Source organism: Trichosurus vulpecula, chromosome 3 (assembly GCF_011100635.1).
Source record: "Trichosurus vulpecula isolate mTriVul1 chromosome 3, mTriVul1.pri, whole genome shotgun sequence".
Classification (NCBI taxonomy): Eukaryota; Metazoa; Chordata; class Mammalia; order Diprotodontia; family Phalangeridae; genus Trichosurus; species Trichosurus vulpecula.
In genome coordinates, this window is record NC_050575.1 from 148,098,534 (window position 1) to 148,113,272 (window position 14,739).

The following is a 14,739-nucleotide window of genomic DNA, read 5'->3' on the forward strand; positions in this document are numbered from 1 at the left end:
AAGAAAAATGAGAACTTAATTCATAAAATGTTAACTATTTGTCTTTCAAAGAGAAAAGCAATTTTCCTAGTTCTGTCCTACGGGTAACATCAGTGGTACAAAGCAACAGTTGTTTTTTGTTGCTTTAAAATCAATGGGAGCCCTGGATTTTCTTTGGTTGTGGGGGTTGGGGGAGGTGAATTTTTTTCTTTTCAAGAGAGATTTCAACTTGAGGCAGTCTGACTGTTAATGAATTGAATGTGAAATACAGCATCTCCAGTAATTTTGTTGTTAAAAAAATTCAGATGGTAAAGCTGTTCTGGGGCTGGAGTGTCATTGCAACCCTGTTGTCACCTTCCCAGAAAGGCCTTGACCCAAAGCATGCCTAGCATCCCCACACCAAGAATTGAGGTCAGGTACATTGGATTCTGGTGGACTGGTGTGACTGTTTCAAAAATGACATTATATGAGTTTATAGTTTTTAAACCTGAGTCATTTTATAAGAACATCCACCTCTGTTCAGTCAAACAAATGAACTTACCTCCGTCCCACTAAGCTAAGAGAGACTGGCAGTTTTGGATGAGACACTAGCAAGAGATATCACAAAGGAATCTTGAATCCAACAGTCAACCGACATGCCCCAATGCCTATTCCATATGTAAAAGGTCTCCTGTTAAACCAAAGTGAGGTTGCAGAGCTGATGTGTGAGGCTCAATTCCCAATCTCTTAGAATTCACAGGGTTGTAAACAGGCAATACATATACTGACAAGTCAACAAGGAGACGAGCTATTCCAAGGAGCTCCAAAGAGGGTGGGATTGCTGTGGACTGGGAGATTCTCCAGGGAGGTGATGGGGCCTAAGCTGGGCCTCACTGAAGAATAGATGGAAGTCAAAAAGATGGGGAGAAGAGGGCAGGCGATAGAGTGGGAAGGATGCTGTGCTTGTTGGAAGGGGACCTGAGTCTAAGTCCTGGCTCTGCCATTTAACTACCTCTCTGACTTAGGGCAAGTCACTTCTTCATTCTGGGCCTCTTACTCCTAATCTGTAAAATGAGGGGGTTGTACTAGGCGATCTCTAAAGTCCTTTCCTTTTTCTGGGCCTCAATTTCTTCATCTGTAAATTGTAAGATGACCTCCAAGGTCCTTTTCAGTTCTAGATTCATAATCCTATGCTCAATGAAAGGAAAGAGATGAACGAAGGCAAAAGAGAAAAACACTTGAAAGATTTGGAGGGAAAGGGAAAAGAAAGGAACAAAAGCATTTGTTAAGCACCTACTATGCGCTGGTAACACGATAAGTTCTTTACAAATCTCCTTTGAACCTCACAACAACTCTGTGAGGTAGGTGCTACTATTATCTCTATTTTACAAATGAGGCAGAAAGAGATTATGTGTCTGAGGGTGGATCTGAACTCTCATCATCCTGGCTCCAGGCCCAGAACTCTATCCATTGTACCACCTAACTGCCTAAATGGGGAGGGTGGTGGGGTGTGTGTGTGTGTGTGTGTGTGTGTGTGTGTGTGTAGGTTAATTGCCAGCTCAGGGTCTTCATATCTCAAAATGCCTTTAGGTGAGGCATTAGCATTGAGAGTTAGCATTAGCACGAGGTTTCTATTGTTGTGATAAGCTGATAGAATCCAGAGAGATGGCTGGCTTTGACCACTGAGGAAAGTGTAGGCATTTATTTATGTCTGACGTTTGCTATCCCTGTGATCTTGGACAAGTCACTGAGCTTCCCTGAGACTCGATTTCCTCATTTGCGAGATGAGAATGGGCTCAACATCGAACAGAAATGGGATCCACTAGATCACAAGCTCTGCAGGCTGCATGTTGACTCAGTTTTGAAATATAATACTATCTGTTTTATTGTATTTTTATTTATTTTGTTAAATATTTCCCATTCCATCTTAGTCTGGTTTGGGAAGCACCGGGGAGTGTTGTGGGCTACGTGTTTGATGCCTCTACTTTGTAGTTCCTTCCAACTCTAAATCGAAGATACTCTGCTCCAGTGACACGAAGTAGGTATTTGGGACACACAGATACTGTTAGAATACATGCAGGTACATCAGAGAGATACGATCAGTGCTAGGTGAAATCCAAGTGGGCAGTGCTCTTTAGTAGGAGGTGTCAGGGAAGGTTAAAAAAAAATCAGCCGATGTCAGTGAAGCTTCCATGTTCTGGTGACATGATTGATTTTTAAAATTTATTATTAAAGGGGCCATCCCTTGACTCACTTCTTAAAGAGGCATATTCCCTGAATGAGTATTGACTCACTCAAAGTCTGAAAAGACCTTAGCCTAAAAGAGCCAGGGTCTCCCATTGCATCCTGGGCCATCTCCAGTCATCCTGATGAATATCAAGCCACTGGACCCAGATGGCTCTGGAGGAGAAAGTGAGGCTGGTGACCTTGCACAGCCCTCCCTCACTCAAATCAAAGTCAACTGCAAGTCATGTCATCATCTCCCTGATGTCATGGTCCTCTTCGAGAACAAAGGACAAACACAACAACAACAGGGAAGGTTTCATGGGGGAGGCACCAATCAGTGCAGGTGGGCACCTTCTTTGGTGTTTATAGAGTTCCCTGGAGCTTGAGGTAGAGGGACATGCCCAGGGTCACACAGTCAGTATATGTGAGAGGCAGGATTTGAATACACGTCTTCCTACTTCCCAGCCTGTTCTTTGTCTTTACACAGGCTTCCTCTTAAGCTTTGAAGATTTTTTTTTTCCGTGGGAGTGAGGGTGGGTATTCAGTAGATTAAGAGGAGGAGGAGAGAGCAGAGAACAGTACTATTTGACTGGAGAAGAGCTAGGTGAAGGGGAGTAGTAGGAAATAAGGCTGAAAAAGTATCATCGAAAAAGCTTTTACAATATTGTCATTGTAATTCCAGAACCAAGGGTGAAATGCTGTGAAGGGAGCAGGCTTTCTCTAGGAATAAGCCTGCAGTTTTCTTGGTGGATTGGCCTCTTGGTAGAGACTAATATTAATCACTACCCGCCCCTCATCGCCACCCCCCCCCAAAAAAAAAGGAATTTGCATGTTAACTTTCCAAGTGCCTGTGTCTCCATGGAATTAAAGGCAGAAAGAGTTGGGATCCCTGTTCTTCCCTCCCTCTGGCCTCCTCTTCCCTCTCCCACTCTTCAAGTGACTAACCAGACTGAGGATCTAGGAACAAAAGTGATTAAGTACTTTCTGGGACACCTTTAACCTTCCAAACCTCTTTTCATAATTAACTTTGGCAGCTCAATGTGTGTCTCATTAACATTTCAATATTGTGTAATCACTGCAAGGCTAGTGGTTAAGGTAGACGTGTTTTTGCTTTGTCTCCCTGCAGGATCCGGCTGGTGAAGTTTACCGAGAAACAATCAGCGAGGAACATTTTCGTCTAGAAGGTACTTGAACAAGAATGCTTCCTTAATCAGAGCCTGGGAGGGGACAATAATCAAAGACTGGGAAGGGAAGCTCTGGTGGGCCAGCCCTGCGGGATTCCCAGAAAGTCTTAACGAGTAGTGATTTAGAACCTTGTTTGCTGACTGGCTTTTCAGTCCATGACCCACCTGGGAACTTGGCTGTTCACACTGAGATGACATGGGGGCGGGAGGTGGGGGGGTGGCTTGAGTGGTGGGTGGGGAGGGGAGGAGGAGGAGGAGGAGGGAGAAAGGGAAATTGCAGCGTTCTAAGGAAGGGATTGGGGAAATCAAGATTCAGTAGACCTGGATTCTATTGGATCTGGGCATAGAACACTGGACATGGAGTAAGGAAGACCTAAATTTGAATCCTGTCCCAGAGACCCACTATAGTATCAAAATCAGGGGAAATGGCTTAAGGAAATCTAGGATGCAATCAATTCTCATCATAATCCATTGGTTGGGAAATAGGGAGCTCAAGAATCCCAAACCTGCTAGGGGGAAAAAAAACCCAAAAAACCTTTTTGATCTCTGGTGTCTAATTCTACTTCCAAGGCCATGGAGAGAATGGTGATTTTAGGGAACAAGGGGAAAGGAAATGAAGTCCATCCAGAAGTTCCAGCTCAGATATGGCTCTGATGAATCCTTTGGAGACTAAAGCTGGTTTTGATCCCTGAAGGGTTCATAGGATTTAGAGATGGAAGGGACCATAGCAGTCATTTGATCAATCTGTCCTCTTCCTCTTCTGCCCCCCTTGCCCATTTCATAGATGAAGAAACTTTAGGCCCAAGGAAGTTAAGTAAATTGACCAAGGACACATTAAGTAGCAGAGCTAGGATTCAGACCCAGGTCCTCTGAGTCCTTCCCACATTATCTTTTATCTTGAGAGGTCTTAAGGGTCATACGTCAACTGTAGCAGCTCTGAATTCTAGAGTCTTCCAGGATTAAAGGAGCCAGGTTGGGAGGGTGGGGGTGGTGGCACTTCATTTTCTGGGGTACGAACAGAGTTTACGTTCTGGGAATAGATGGTGTCTGGAATCTAGAAATTAGAATCTCTTCAGTGGGCGGTAATGTTCTATTTTAACTGGAAAAAAGTAACTATTGGAAGAGGGGAGGGTGGGGACAGGGTATGGAGCTAGAAAGTGGGAATATAGCTAGAGGATAGAGGGAGGTGAGATGGATAATAATCTCTACTTCTTGATGGAAGTAGCAGGGACCTGAACTCCTGGATATTCTCTCTGCCCAGTGGTTGATTGACTATAAGTGGGTCATTCCATCCTGGCACCTGAGGAGTCCCCAAACCTATCTGTAAGATAAAGAAACTAAGGCAGAGTGATGAATTGATTTACTCAGGAACACAGTGAGCCTGTAACAAAGATGGAGGATGAGACTCTATGTTCCCATTGGTCCGTTTCTCCCATGTACTTACTCTGCAGTGCCACTGATATGGTTTCATAGTGAGAGCAAATCATGAACTAGTCCGAGCAAACTTGAGAACAGAAAAGTGTCAGGGATGAGCATTGGTTTTGCCTCTTCTCCACTGCCTGTATTCATACAAAGAATTGGAAGCTGCGCCTGGATGAGCAGGGGCTCTGATGGCCGTGTTATTTCCTGGGACTCCCCCCTTTTGCTCCACTGCCTTTTCCTTTCTGAATGGGGGCAATGTAGCGTGTACCCAGAGAAAGCCTGATGAGCTGAGTCCGACTGCCTGGGCCCAGAAATGCCAATACTGTGAATCACTCTGCTTAGCCTGTCAAGCCCCTTCCTGTCAATGTCAATTAGCTGCAGCATTTCTAGATAGGAAGTGGGCTTTTCCATGACAAGATCCTGCCTTTGGAGAGTGGGCTGGAACCAAAACCAAATGGAGTCCCTTTCTTTGCAGTGCCTTAGGTACGAGCGGCAAAGTTCACCTTTATCATTTGGTTTTTTGCATTTGAAGTCTTGTAGGCAAAAAACCAGAAAGAAGCCAGGCATGGGTGAAGAATCGAAGTTCACCTAGGAAACTTTTCATAAATCTGAACGAGAAGAGCGATCAGAAATAATAATAATAGCTCACTTTTATACAGTGCTTTAAGATTTCTAAAGTGCTTTCGTTTTAATAATCCTGTGAGCTGAGTATTGGAACAGGTCATGAATATTTCCCACATGAAGAAGCTGAGGCTCACAGTGGGGAAATGACTTACCCAAGGTCACAGAGCCATTGAGTGTCAGTGCCAGGACTCAATACAGGTATCTCCGTCCCTGAATTGAGTGCTTTTCCTCATCTGTACATCATGGATCTTTGCTTTTGTTGATGCTGGTATACCTTCTACTAAAATAGATTGTAGTCCCTCTACAAGTTCCTAGATGGTGATGTTAACAGAAGGGGCCAGGGTGGAAAACCATCACCCTAACTTCTCTGAACTTAACTCAGCTTGCTCTGAGAGTACATCTACAACCTATGACTGGGCTAATTACTTTCTATGGTTGCACCCTTATTAAAAAGGAAGGTCAAGCCAGTCAGTCAGAAAGCACTAATTAAGCACCTAATATCAATCAACGGACAAACATTAAGCACTAACTATATGCCAGGCACTGTACTAAGTACAAGAGATACAAAAAGAGCTGAAATGACTGTCCCTCAGGGAGCTCACAGTTTAAAGAAAGTCATGAATATAGTAGCTTCATTGCTGTTGAACTTTTACCAGAAATAGGTCATCTGATCTCAAATACTCTTTACTCATAGCAAAATGGTTTTGGCCAGTGAAAGACCGCGGTCTGAGTTGTATTCAAGGGCAAGTTAAATTCCATTCATCTTAGGGGGCATTCCATTCATCTTCATGACTACTCAGTTCCTAGTACATAGACAGTATTAAATATACAGTAACAGTAATGCTAAAGGTGAGAATGCTGTTCTCTACAATGTAGTTAGCCCTTCCAGGAAGATGTAACTTTAGTGCCTGAAAGGACCCTGAGTTAGATTAGGAGTGCCCAGCAAACGGCAATGGGAAATTACCATTGCGGAAGCTCCTTGGAGACCAACATGCCGCTGCTGTTGCTTCTCTTGGAAGGATCAAGCAAGCCTTGAACCCCACACAAGAACTGACCAACAAGGGGCAGGGGAAGAAATAATTGACTCTTCATTTTGGGGTTTTTCTCCTGGCCAAGTTCATTGCCTTTTGGAGGGCTTGAGGGGTGTTTAAAGGGGAAAAAAGGCCATCTGAGGCTTGAAGATAAAAAGAAGGCTCCTAGCCATCCATAAAGAAGCAGGATTTAACTCCTGTGTTGTTATGGAAAGCTGGATCAAATCCCCTCCTCTTAACAGACTTAACTAGCCCACTGCAAAAGCTCAAAATCCTAAGATTAAGATTGTATTTGGTAAGAGGGCTAGAGCATTAGTGCTTCCTTTTGAACTATAGAAAGAACAAAGTAAACATCAAAAGCCGTGAGAGCCGGATTGTTGACTTAGTGTTCCTGCTTCACTAGAGGTTAGGCTTGGAAAGTGGCCACTCTTATTTACTCAGCATCCTGGCCTGGCCTGGCCTGGCCAGAGGAGAGGAAAGGAGGAGAGAAGAGAGGAGAACTTGACCTGAGTTTTTCTCATCTCTCTCACCTGCCTGAGGTCCCACAAACCTCCTGCATCTCCCATGACTGTCTGTCTTCCTCAGGTGGTCCCCTGGGGTTCACAGAAAACAAACGGGGTGAAGAACAGGTATGGAACCCCTGCTCAAAGCTGTTGGCTTCCTTTTAGTCAGGGTCTAGCAACCTGTGATAGGAAGGTACATGCTTTTATTGGCATAGACCCTCAACCATGGCAGTCAAAACGATAACTTATATTTTTATAGGAAATTGTGTTTTTTAGAGAGATCTTTCAATGCAGCAACACTATGGGCTGGTTACCACAGTTGCCCCTCCCCCAACATGGACAGGAGACCCAGTGTTCAATGCAGACCACTTCTGGCCAAGAGTTCCCTTGAGTCTCTCCACCTCTCTCCCCTTCAGACACCAAAAGGAAAGGGATCAGAAACTTGGCACATTCCTGTTTGTAAACAGTAGAACAGAAACCTGCTTATAAAAATCTGTTCTTTGCAAATCTTAGGGTCAGAGATTTAGAGCTGGAAGAGACCCTAGAGGGCATTAAAACTAACCCCCTCATTTTACAGAAGAAGAAACTGGGGCCAAGGGAAGTGACTTACCCAGGGCCACACAGCTATCAAGCATATGAAGCAAGAATCAAGCCCTTGTCTTTCTGACTCTCTGGGCTAGCACTCCATCCACTCTACCATGCTTTCTCTCCTCTGTTTCTGGTTGCCTCCATGTCTCGTCTCTTAGGGGTCTGTGTGCTCTCTCTTCCTGACTCTCGGTCTGTCTGTTTTCAGTTTTCTCTGTCTATCTGTATCTGAGACTTTGGAGGTAAAACTTGCAAAGTCAGCTCTGTATGGGAGTCTTTAACTTAGTGCTATGTCTTTGACACTCCCCTTTTCAAGTCTGACAGTCACATCAGTCCACTGAAGTCAAGTTTAAAAGCAAATTCCTCTTTGATCAAATGACTAATTCCGCCCTCCTGCTCTGAAAGGACCATCTGGGTTCTCTCTCTCTCTCTTTCTCTCTCCCCTAGGCATCACCTCCAGGTTTGTAGGAGGTCCTAGCTTCATGCTTAAAGCAGTCATCGGAGGAGTTGGCTTTGTCAGGCTGTTGTGATGGGTATGGTTGGGAGAGCTTCGAGGATAGAGAATCCCCCGTCCCTGTCACCAGTGTCTTCCCACTCTGTGGGCTCTTCTTTCGCCAAACTGTGAATTAATGCAATTGAGCCATTGGAAAGTAGCTGAGAAGGGTATGGAATCAGGATAGCATCTTTAGGCACTGAAGCTGGAGCTGGCCAGAGGACAATTCACATTGCCCATTGTTTTGTGTCAATTTTCAAAACTTAGAGAGATCAGAAACCTTGGGCAGTATCAGTGGCAAAGTATCTTATGCCACATACATTAGAACGTGTTAGAGAGGCAACGTGGTACAGAGGAAAGAGAATTAGTTCCAGAGTGAGGGGATGTGGCTACTGCCTGCCCCTGTGGCCTGGAGCAAGCCACTTCATCTTGCTATCCCTCAGTTTCCTCATCTGTAAAATGAGGGGGAATGGGCTAGGTGGTCTCAGAGATTCCGTCCAGCTCAAGGTTTATAGCCCTTTGATACTCAACTTTCCTTCATGTGGCTAGAGAACTAGTCTTGGAGCCAGTCCTGGGTTCTAGTCCTGCATCTCCCACCTAATGGTCATTTGACCCACTTCCCAGTGTTCTAGGCATCTCTCTTAAGATCAGTGTTATTGGGAAGGTGCCAACCCATTTTGGAATGTCCTTCTTGATGTTCCCTGTATCAATGAAATCACATCCTGTCTTTATCCTTATGTGAGCATCACAGGTTTTTAGGATCAAAGGTACCTTAGATTTATTGCAGTTTTCTCATTTTACAGAGGAAGACACTGAGACACAGAGAGAGAAAATAACTTGCCTTGAGATATTTAGGCAGTGACAGAGGCTGGGTTCAAACCCAGGCCCTAAAACTCTTAAATCTAGGGATCTTGGGGCATAGAGGTAATACAGTGAATAGACCACCGGCCCTGGAGTCAGGAGGACTTAAATTCAAATATGGCCTCAGATGCTTGACACTTACTAGCTGTGTGACCTTGGGCAAATAACTTAACCCCAATTGCCTTACATTCCCCATTCCAAAAAAAAAAAGTCCTGGGTTCTTTCCCTGAGTTGCATGGACATTACTTTTGTACTGCTAGGGGTTATTTCCTAGGTAATTCATGTTCTTCTCAGGAGCTTGTTCTCAATTGATCAATAAATATTTATTAATCACCTACTATGTGCTAGGCTCTGTGCTAAGCACTGGGGATACAAAAAGAGGCAAGACAGTCCTTGCCTTCAGAGAGCTTACACTCTAATGGAGGAGCCAACAAAGCAAGGTATATACAGCATAAGTAGGAAATCACTGGTAGAGGGAAGACATCGGAATTAAAAGAGGTTGGGGAAGGCTTCTTGTAAAAGGGACTCTCTGCCCTCTATGCTCCTCTTCCCTGCTTACATGATTATTTCACTATTGTTTTCTAATCATTCTGCTCCTAGGAAGATCTAGATTTGGTTTGTAAAATGCCCAGCAGGATTATCCAGGCGATTTTTATAAGGTTTTTTTTCTATCTTTGTCTTCAACCGAGGTAATAGACTTGTCTCTCCCTTTCTCCCCTTTACCCTAAGGAAGTCTCTAGAGATGTAAGTAAAGGTGTGACTATATTTTAGTTGGGAGAAGTGATAGTGAGAAGGTCTGTGCAAATTCATTCTTTGGTCACTTCAGAAATACTTAATCTTCCATCCTGATGGATCTTCAGGGGCCCAGGGCTCTGAACACTTAAGTTTTACGTTCCTCTTCTCCTCTTCCTCTTCTCTTAAGCAGCCAAGTGGCCTATCAGTAAATAAGAGAGTTTTCTATTTAAAGGAACATTGGGGTGTGGCTTTCAATAAAGCAGTCTTTCTATAATGTGAATATCACCCTTTCCCTGCAAAACATGTTTTTTTTTTAAAGTTCTGGTTTTCTTGTACCAATTTTTTCTTAAAGTAGAATCTACCCTAAAGTAAAGTCAACCCTCTTCCTCTCCCCCCCTCCCCTCACCTTCCCAGTTGCCTAGCTGCTGGTAGTAAGTACTTGGTTATTTTCAAACCTCTCCTAGCAGAGAGGAAACAATTCTTGGCATCTCTGAATTTTCTCGAAGATCATAGACATTGCTAGAAGGAAACCTTAAATGTATCTCGTCTGACTCCCCATAATTTGCCAAAGAGAAAACTGAGTCCCAGAATGCCCAGAATGATCTGCCCAAGGTCACACAGTTTAGAGCTGGGACTAGACTTTGAATCTCTTGATTTCTAGTCCAGCATTCAGAAACTCAATCAGGCACTTAGTAGGTGCTTTCTTGAGGACTCATTGCCTAGATTTCTAAGACACCTTTGGTCAATATGGTAAGGTTCCCCATACAGCAGGAAGATGAGTTTTGTCTTTGGAGCAGTTAGAGGAAGGGGAGATTCAGTGGTGCCAGCTATCTTGGGAGCCCATGAGTGCTGCAGAGGGGTGGGCAGGCCAAGCCATGTTGGCATTGTTCTGGCCAGCTTGCTGTCCTCCATTCAGAGAGCTTTTGTCGGCTCTAACTCCACTGTTGCTACAGTAGCTACAGAAACCCAAAGTTTTCCTGCAATGGAGAGAGAACAAGTGCCCTTTCTCTAAAGTCTGCTGTTCATAAAAGCGCAGCTTGAACAGTGGAAATTCTGACTTGTCTCAGATACTAAGGAGACTTTTATAGTTTCAAGTAGCTCGGGGGTTATATTTTAAAAGTTGAATTTCATCACATGTTTCAAGTTTGGGGTGGGGGGAAGAGACATGATATTTTTAGCCAAAAAAAAAAAGCTTTTTTTTTTTTGGTCCTTTTTCCAATTTTTTTTCTTTTTCTTCCTTCCCACCCCCCACTCCCCTTCCCCAAACAGATGTTTCATCTCAATCCTATCCAAGCCTCAAAGCAGAGAATGGCCATCAACCCTGTACTTTAAAGAAGAAAAAAAAAGATTGAAATTCATTTGTCTGAAGGACATTATTTTTTTCCCCTTCCTTTGCGCCCCCCCCCCCCCCACACCTGGTCTGTGTGTAAAAGCTGCTGACAGAAAATTGCATTTGGGTAGGGGAGAAATAAAAGTAGAGACAGTTTTATTTAGAGAGAGCCACTGGATTTGAGCTGTTCCCAGAGAGGTAGGCATCTTGCTCCCAAACAGAGGAAAAACTTTGGGTTATTTTGGTTTTTAGAAGAGGCAGGAAAACTTGACTTTTGTATGGGAGGGAAATGATGCTTAGGAATGCCTCCAATATACTCTCTCTCTCTCTCTCTCTCTCTCTCTCTCTCTCTCTCTCTCTCTCTCTTTCTCTCTCTCTCTCTCTCTCTCTCTGTCTCTCTGTCTTTTTCAGTCTCTCTCTCTCTGGTTTTTCTTTCTCTCCTACTACCTCTTTCTCATCCCCCTCCTTTCCTCTTTTTCTTTCCTCCTCTCTCTAGCCTAGGCTAGAAGTGCAGTAGCCATTTGTGGTCTGCAAAGCAGGGAAGCTTTGATCTGTTCCATTTCCAACCTGGTCCAGTTGACCCATCCTTAAGTAGCTTGGTAGGCCACCCAATGTAGAGGCTCACCATATTAGTGCTAGAATAGCACTCAGCCTCCCCAGGATCAAGGATTACAGGTATGTGCTGACACACCTGCTGAGTGCCTTAATTTTCAATTAGGATTTGGGTGGTATTCTGGATTCAAGTTCTGTGTGGGGCTTTATCTGGAGGATGGTATTAGTGCTGGCATGGTCACCTAGAAAAAAATATGTTTTTGTCTGAAAGCTTATAGTTAGGGGTTTATTAGCAATATCTCCAGCATCCTTTGGAAGATAAGAGGGAGAGTGGGAAAAAGAGAGAGACTGACAATCTGTTCTCCTGTACAACCCCATGGGGGTAAAAGAGCATGTCAAAGGAGAGAGCCAAGAAATCCTCTGTCTTGAAGTCCTATTTGCTGGGAGGTTAATTAAACCACATGATACAGTGAAGTCCTTTCTTCCTAGGGTCCAGGCTTTCTTCTTAGCTTTGCCTCCAGATATCAGGCAGTATCTCATCTCCTCTCTGCCAAGTTCTGTCATCCCTGAAGGTCAATCAAGGGGTTGTCTTTTTTGTTTTTAAAGAGTTTTGGAAGGAAAGGGCATGCCCCATTAATAAACAGAAAGTTGGTTCCACCATCCAGATAATACAACTTGTTGGGTACCACAGTTTTGGAACAAAGGGGTCCTACCCTATTAACAAGCAGAAAACTGATCCCCTCAAGTACGTTGGCTCATTGGGAATGACTTTTACATGTGACTGTGTTTGAAGCTGGAGCAGAGGGAGTGAGAGGTGATGTCATTCTCCTGCCCATTCTGAACATCCTGAAAGTAGTTTGGTTACATCTGTTGATAGGTTGGTAATAGATAACCTAGCGAGACTATACCCACCATACCATGCTGCCTCTCATGGTCTTTGCGAGTCCAGTTATGAGATGCTAAGGTTGACTGCTTACATGCAGAACCCCTTGCTTTGGGATTCAGAATCCTATTCCATTGGTTCCAGATCACTACTTACTTTCTCTAGGCCTCAGTTTCCTCATTTTAGAAATGAATGGGATTGGAGTATATGATCCTTAAAGTCCATCCCAGCTCTGACCTTCTGTGATTCACTCTGTGTAGAGTGAACTCTTTATTATGTAGAAAAGTGGGTTAAAGCAAGGGTGAAACAGTCCAAAGTAGTGCATGATCCAAGAGTCCATTCTGTTCTGTTTGGCATGTGTCGTAAGCTTTTAGTCATTGTTGGCAACATGCTTACCTTCCTAATTATGTTTGGCTCAGGCAAATGTTAAAATTAGTCTTTATTTGCAATGCCAGCCGATAATGGAAGGTGGTTATCCAGAAGCGTTCTGAATGTAAGGGGCATGTCTAAATGGACTAAAAAATTTTTAGCTGATAATAAGCCACGTGCCCTGTACATGTGATGGCTAGCATCCAGACACTGGACCAAAAAAAAAAAACTAACTCATATTAAATCTTACAAAGGGCTTGTTAGCTAATTAACTGGGTTGAGGGGAGGTATTGCCTATGCACTGACCTCCCTGACTTCCTTTAAGTCCTAACTAAGACTCTACCTTCTATAAGAGTCCTTTCTCAGCCCCTCTTAATTCCAGTGCCTTCCCTTAATCAGTTATTTCCAATTTAGCTTATATGTAGCTTGTTGTCTATATTTTTTGCATGATGTCTTCCCCTATAGACTATAAGTTCTTAGTATATATGTAGCTTGTTGTCTATTTTTTTTGCATGATCTCTCCCCTATAGATTATAAGTTCCTTGTAAGCAGGGATTGTATTTTGCTTCTTTTTGCCTCTCCAATGTTTAGCACAGTGCCTGACACATAATAGTCGCTTAATAAATGTTTATTGATTGCTTGATGCAGTTGAAATATGATTCATGTTGTTTCTAAGTGGTGCTAATTTAGCAATGATCATTTCTAAGATGTAGACTGTTCTTTCTAAGATGACACTAATGAGCCAGTCCTCATTGGACAATGTTGAGATTAGCTGCCTAATGTTGACATAAGCCAGTTTTTGGACTTTATGTGTTTCATGTTGATTTGAAAGTGGACCAGATTCCTTTTCAACCTCAGAGAATCATAAATTAATTGGACATCTCTGATGTGCTCAGCACCATGCTATGGGAGATATTTAAGAGAAGCCCTTTTCTTAAGGAATTAAGGAATATATAGCCTAGCTGGGGAGACGTGACATTCAAGAACTATAAGAAAGAGTAAATGATAAAGCCAGAATATATGCTGTAGATTTTAAGTTGGAGGCCAAGACATGGAGAGATCCATGTCACTCAGGAGCACCAGGGAAGGTTTCATGAATGAGGCAAGGCTCGAGCTAGACCTGAACCCCAAAAAATGTGTGTAGGGGGTGTTCATGGGAGTAATTTTCCCCATGGGATTTACTTTACTGGAGGGTATTCCAGGAGCGTGGTGGAGGGGAAGGCCACTGAAGTCGTTTGAGTAGCAGAGTTCCCTGTTGATGGTGGTGGCCATCTGGAGCAGGGGGGAGGAGGTGGGGGTGTAGGAGTCTGTTTTATTTCAACTCACCTCTTTTTCTTCTGGAGCTGTTTGGGTGGCGCCAGCTGTCAGCAGCTTGAGGCCTGGGTGGGCTTTGTGCCATCCCAGTCTCAAACTCCCAGGGCAGATAATGCTATTAGACAGGGTGAATGGTCCATGTGAAGGTGACAATTTACACTCAAATTGTGCTCTCTTCAGAATTAAGTGATAATGTCTTGGATAGCATATTGCAACCCCATAATATGCCTTCTGTTATGTCTGATGATCAGAGTCACAGCCCACCACTACAGGTATTTGCTTTTTAACTCTCCATAGCTGAAGCTTACACTTTTTCTTCTTCTTTTCTTTCTTCCCCCTTTTCTTCCTTCCTTCTTCCTTTAAAGAAAGAACTGGGGGAGGGGAGAGGGAAGAGACTGTCTTTGATCTTGCTGAAGGAAAAAAAAGTCTGTTCTGTTCAGGCTTTTGGCTAACACAACAAACAGTGTTTAAAATTTAACTTTGCTTAATTAATTAGTAATTCTGTTTAATGCTGTCTGATCTTCATCCAAAAGGTATTTTGAAGCATGAGAACGGAACATCAAAGTGATCTGGGTGAAGATGGTCAAGTAATGCGTTTAATCTGGCAGTTGCTGGGGGTGGAATGGAGCCAGATTGGGAGCTAATGGGAAATAGAGCCCGTAATCTGGT

The 14,739-nt window shown here is 43.6% G+C and overlaps 1 protein-coding gene across 1 annotated transcript in view; it reads left to right on the forward strand.

The window, feature by feature from the left end:
* NKD1 (NKD inhibitor of WNT signaling pathway 1) overlaps nt 1–14,739 on the forward strand; it is a 115,173-nt gene that overhangs the window by 73,582 nt on the left and 26,852 nt on the right. The window contains exon 5 of the mRNA XM_036748465.1: nt 3,311–3,368. Within this exon, the coding sequence (XP_036604360.1) occupies nt 3,311–3,368 (58 nt within the window). The remainder of the gene's footprint in view (nt 1–3,310; nt 3,369–14,739) is intronic.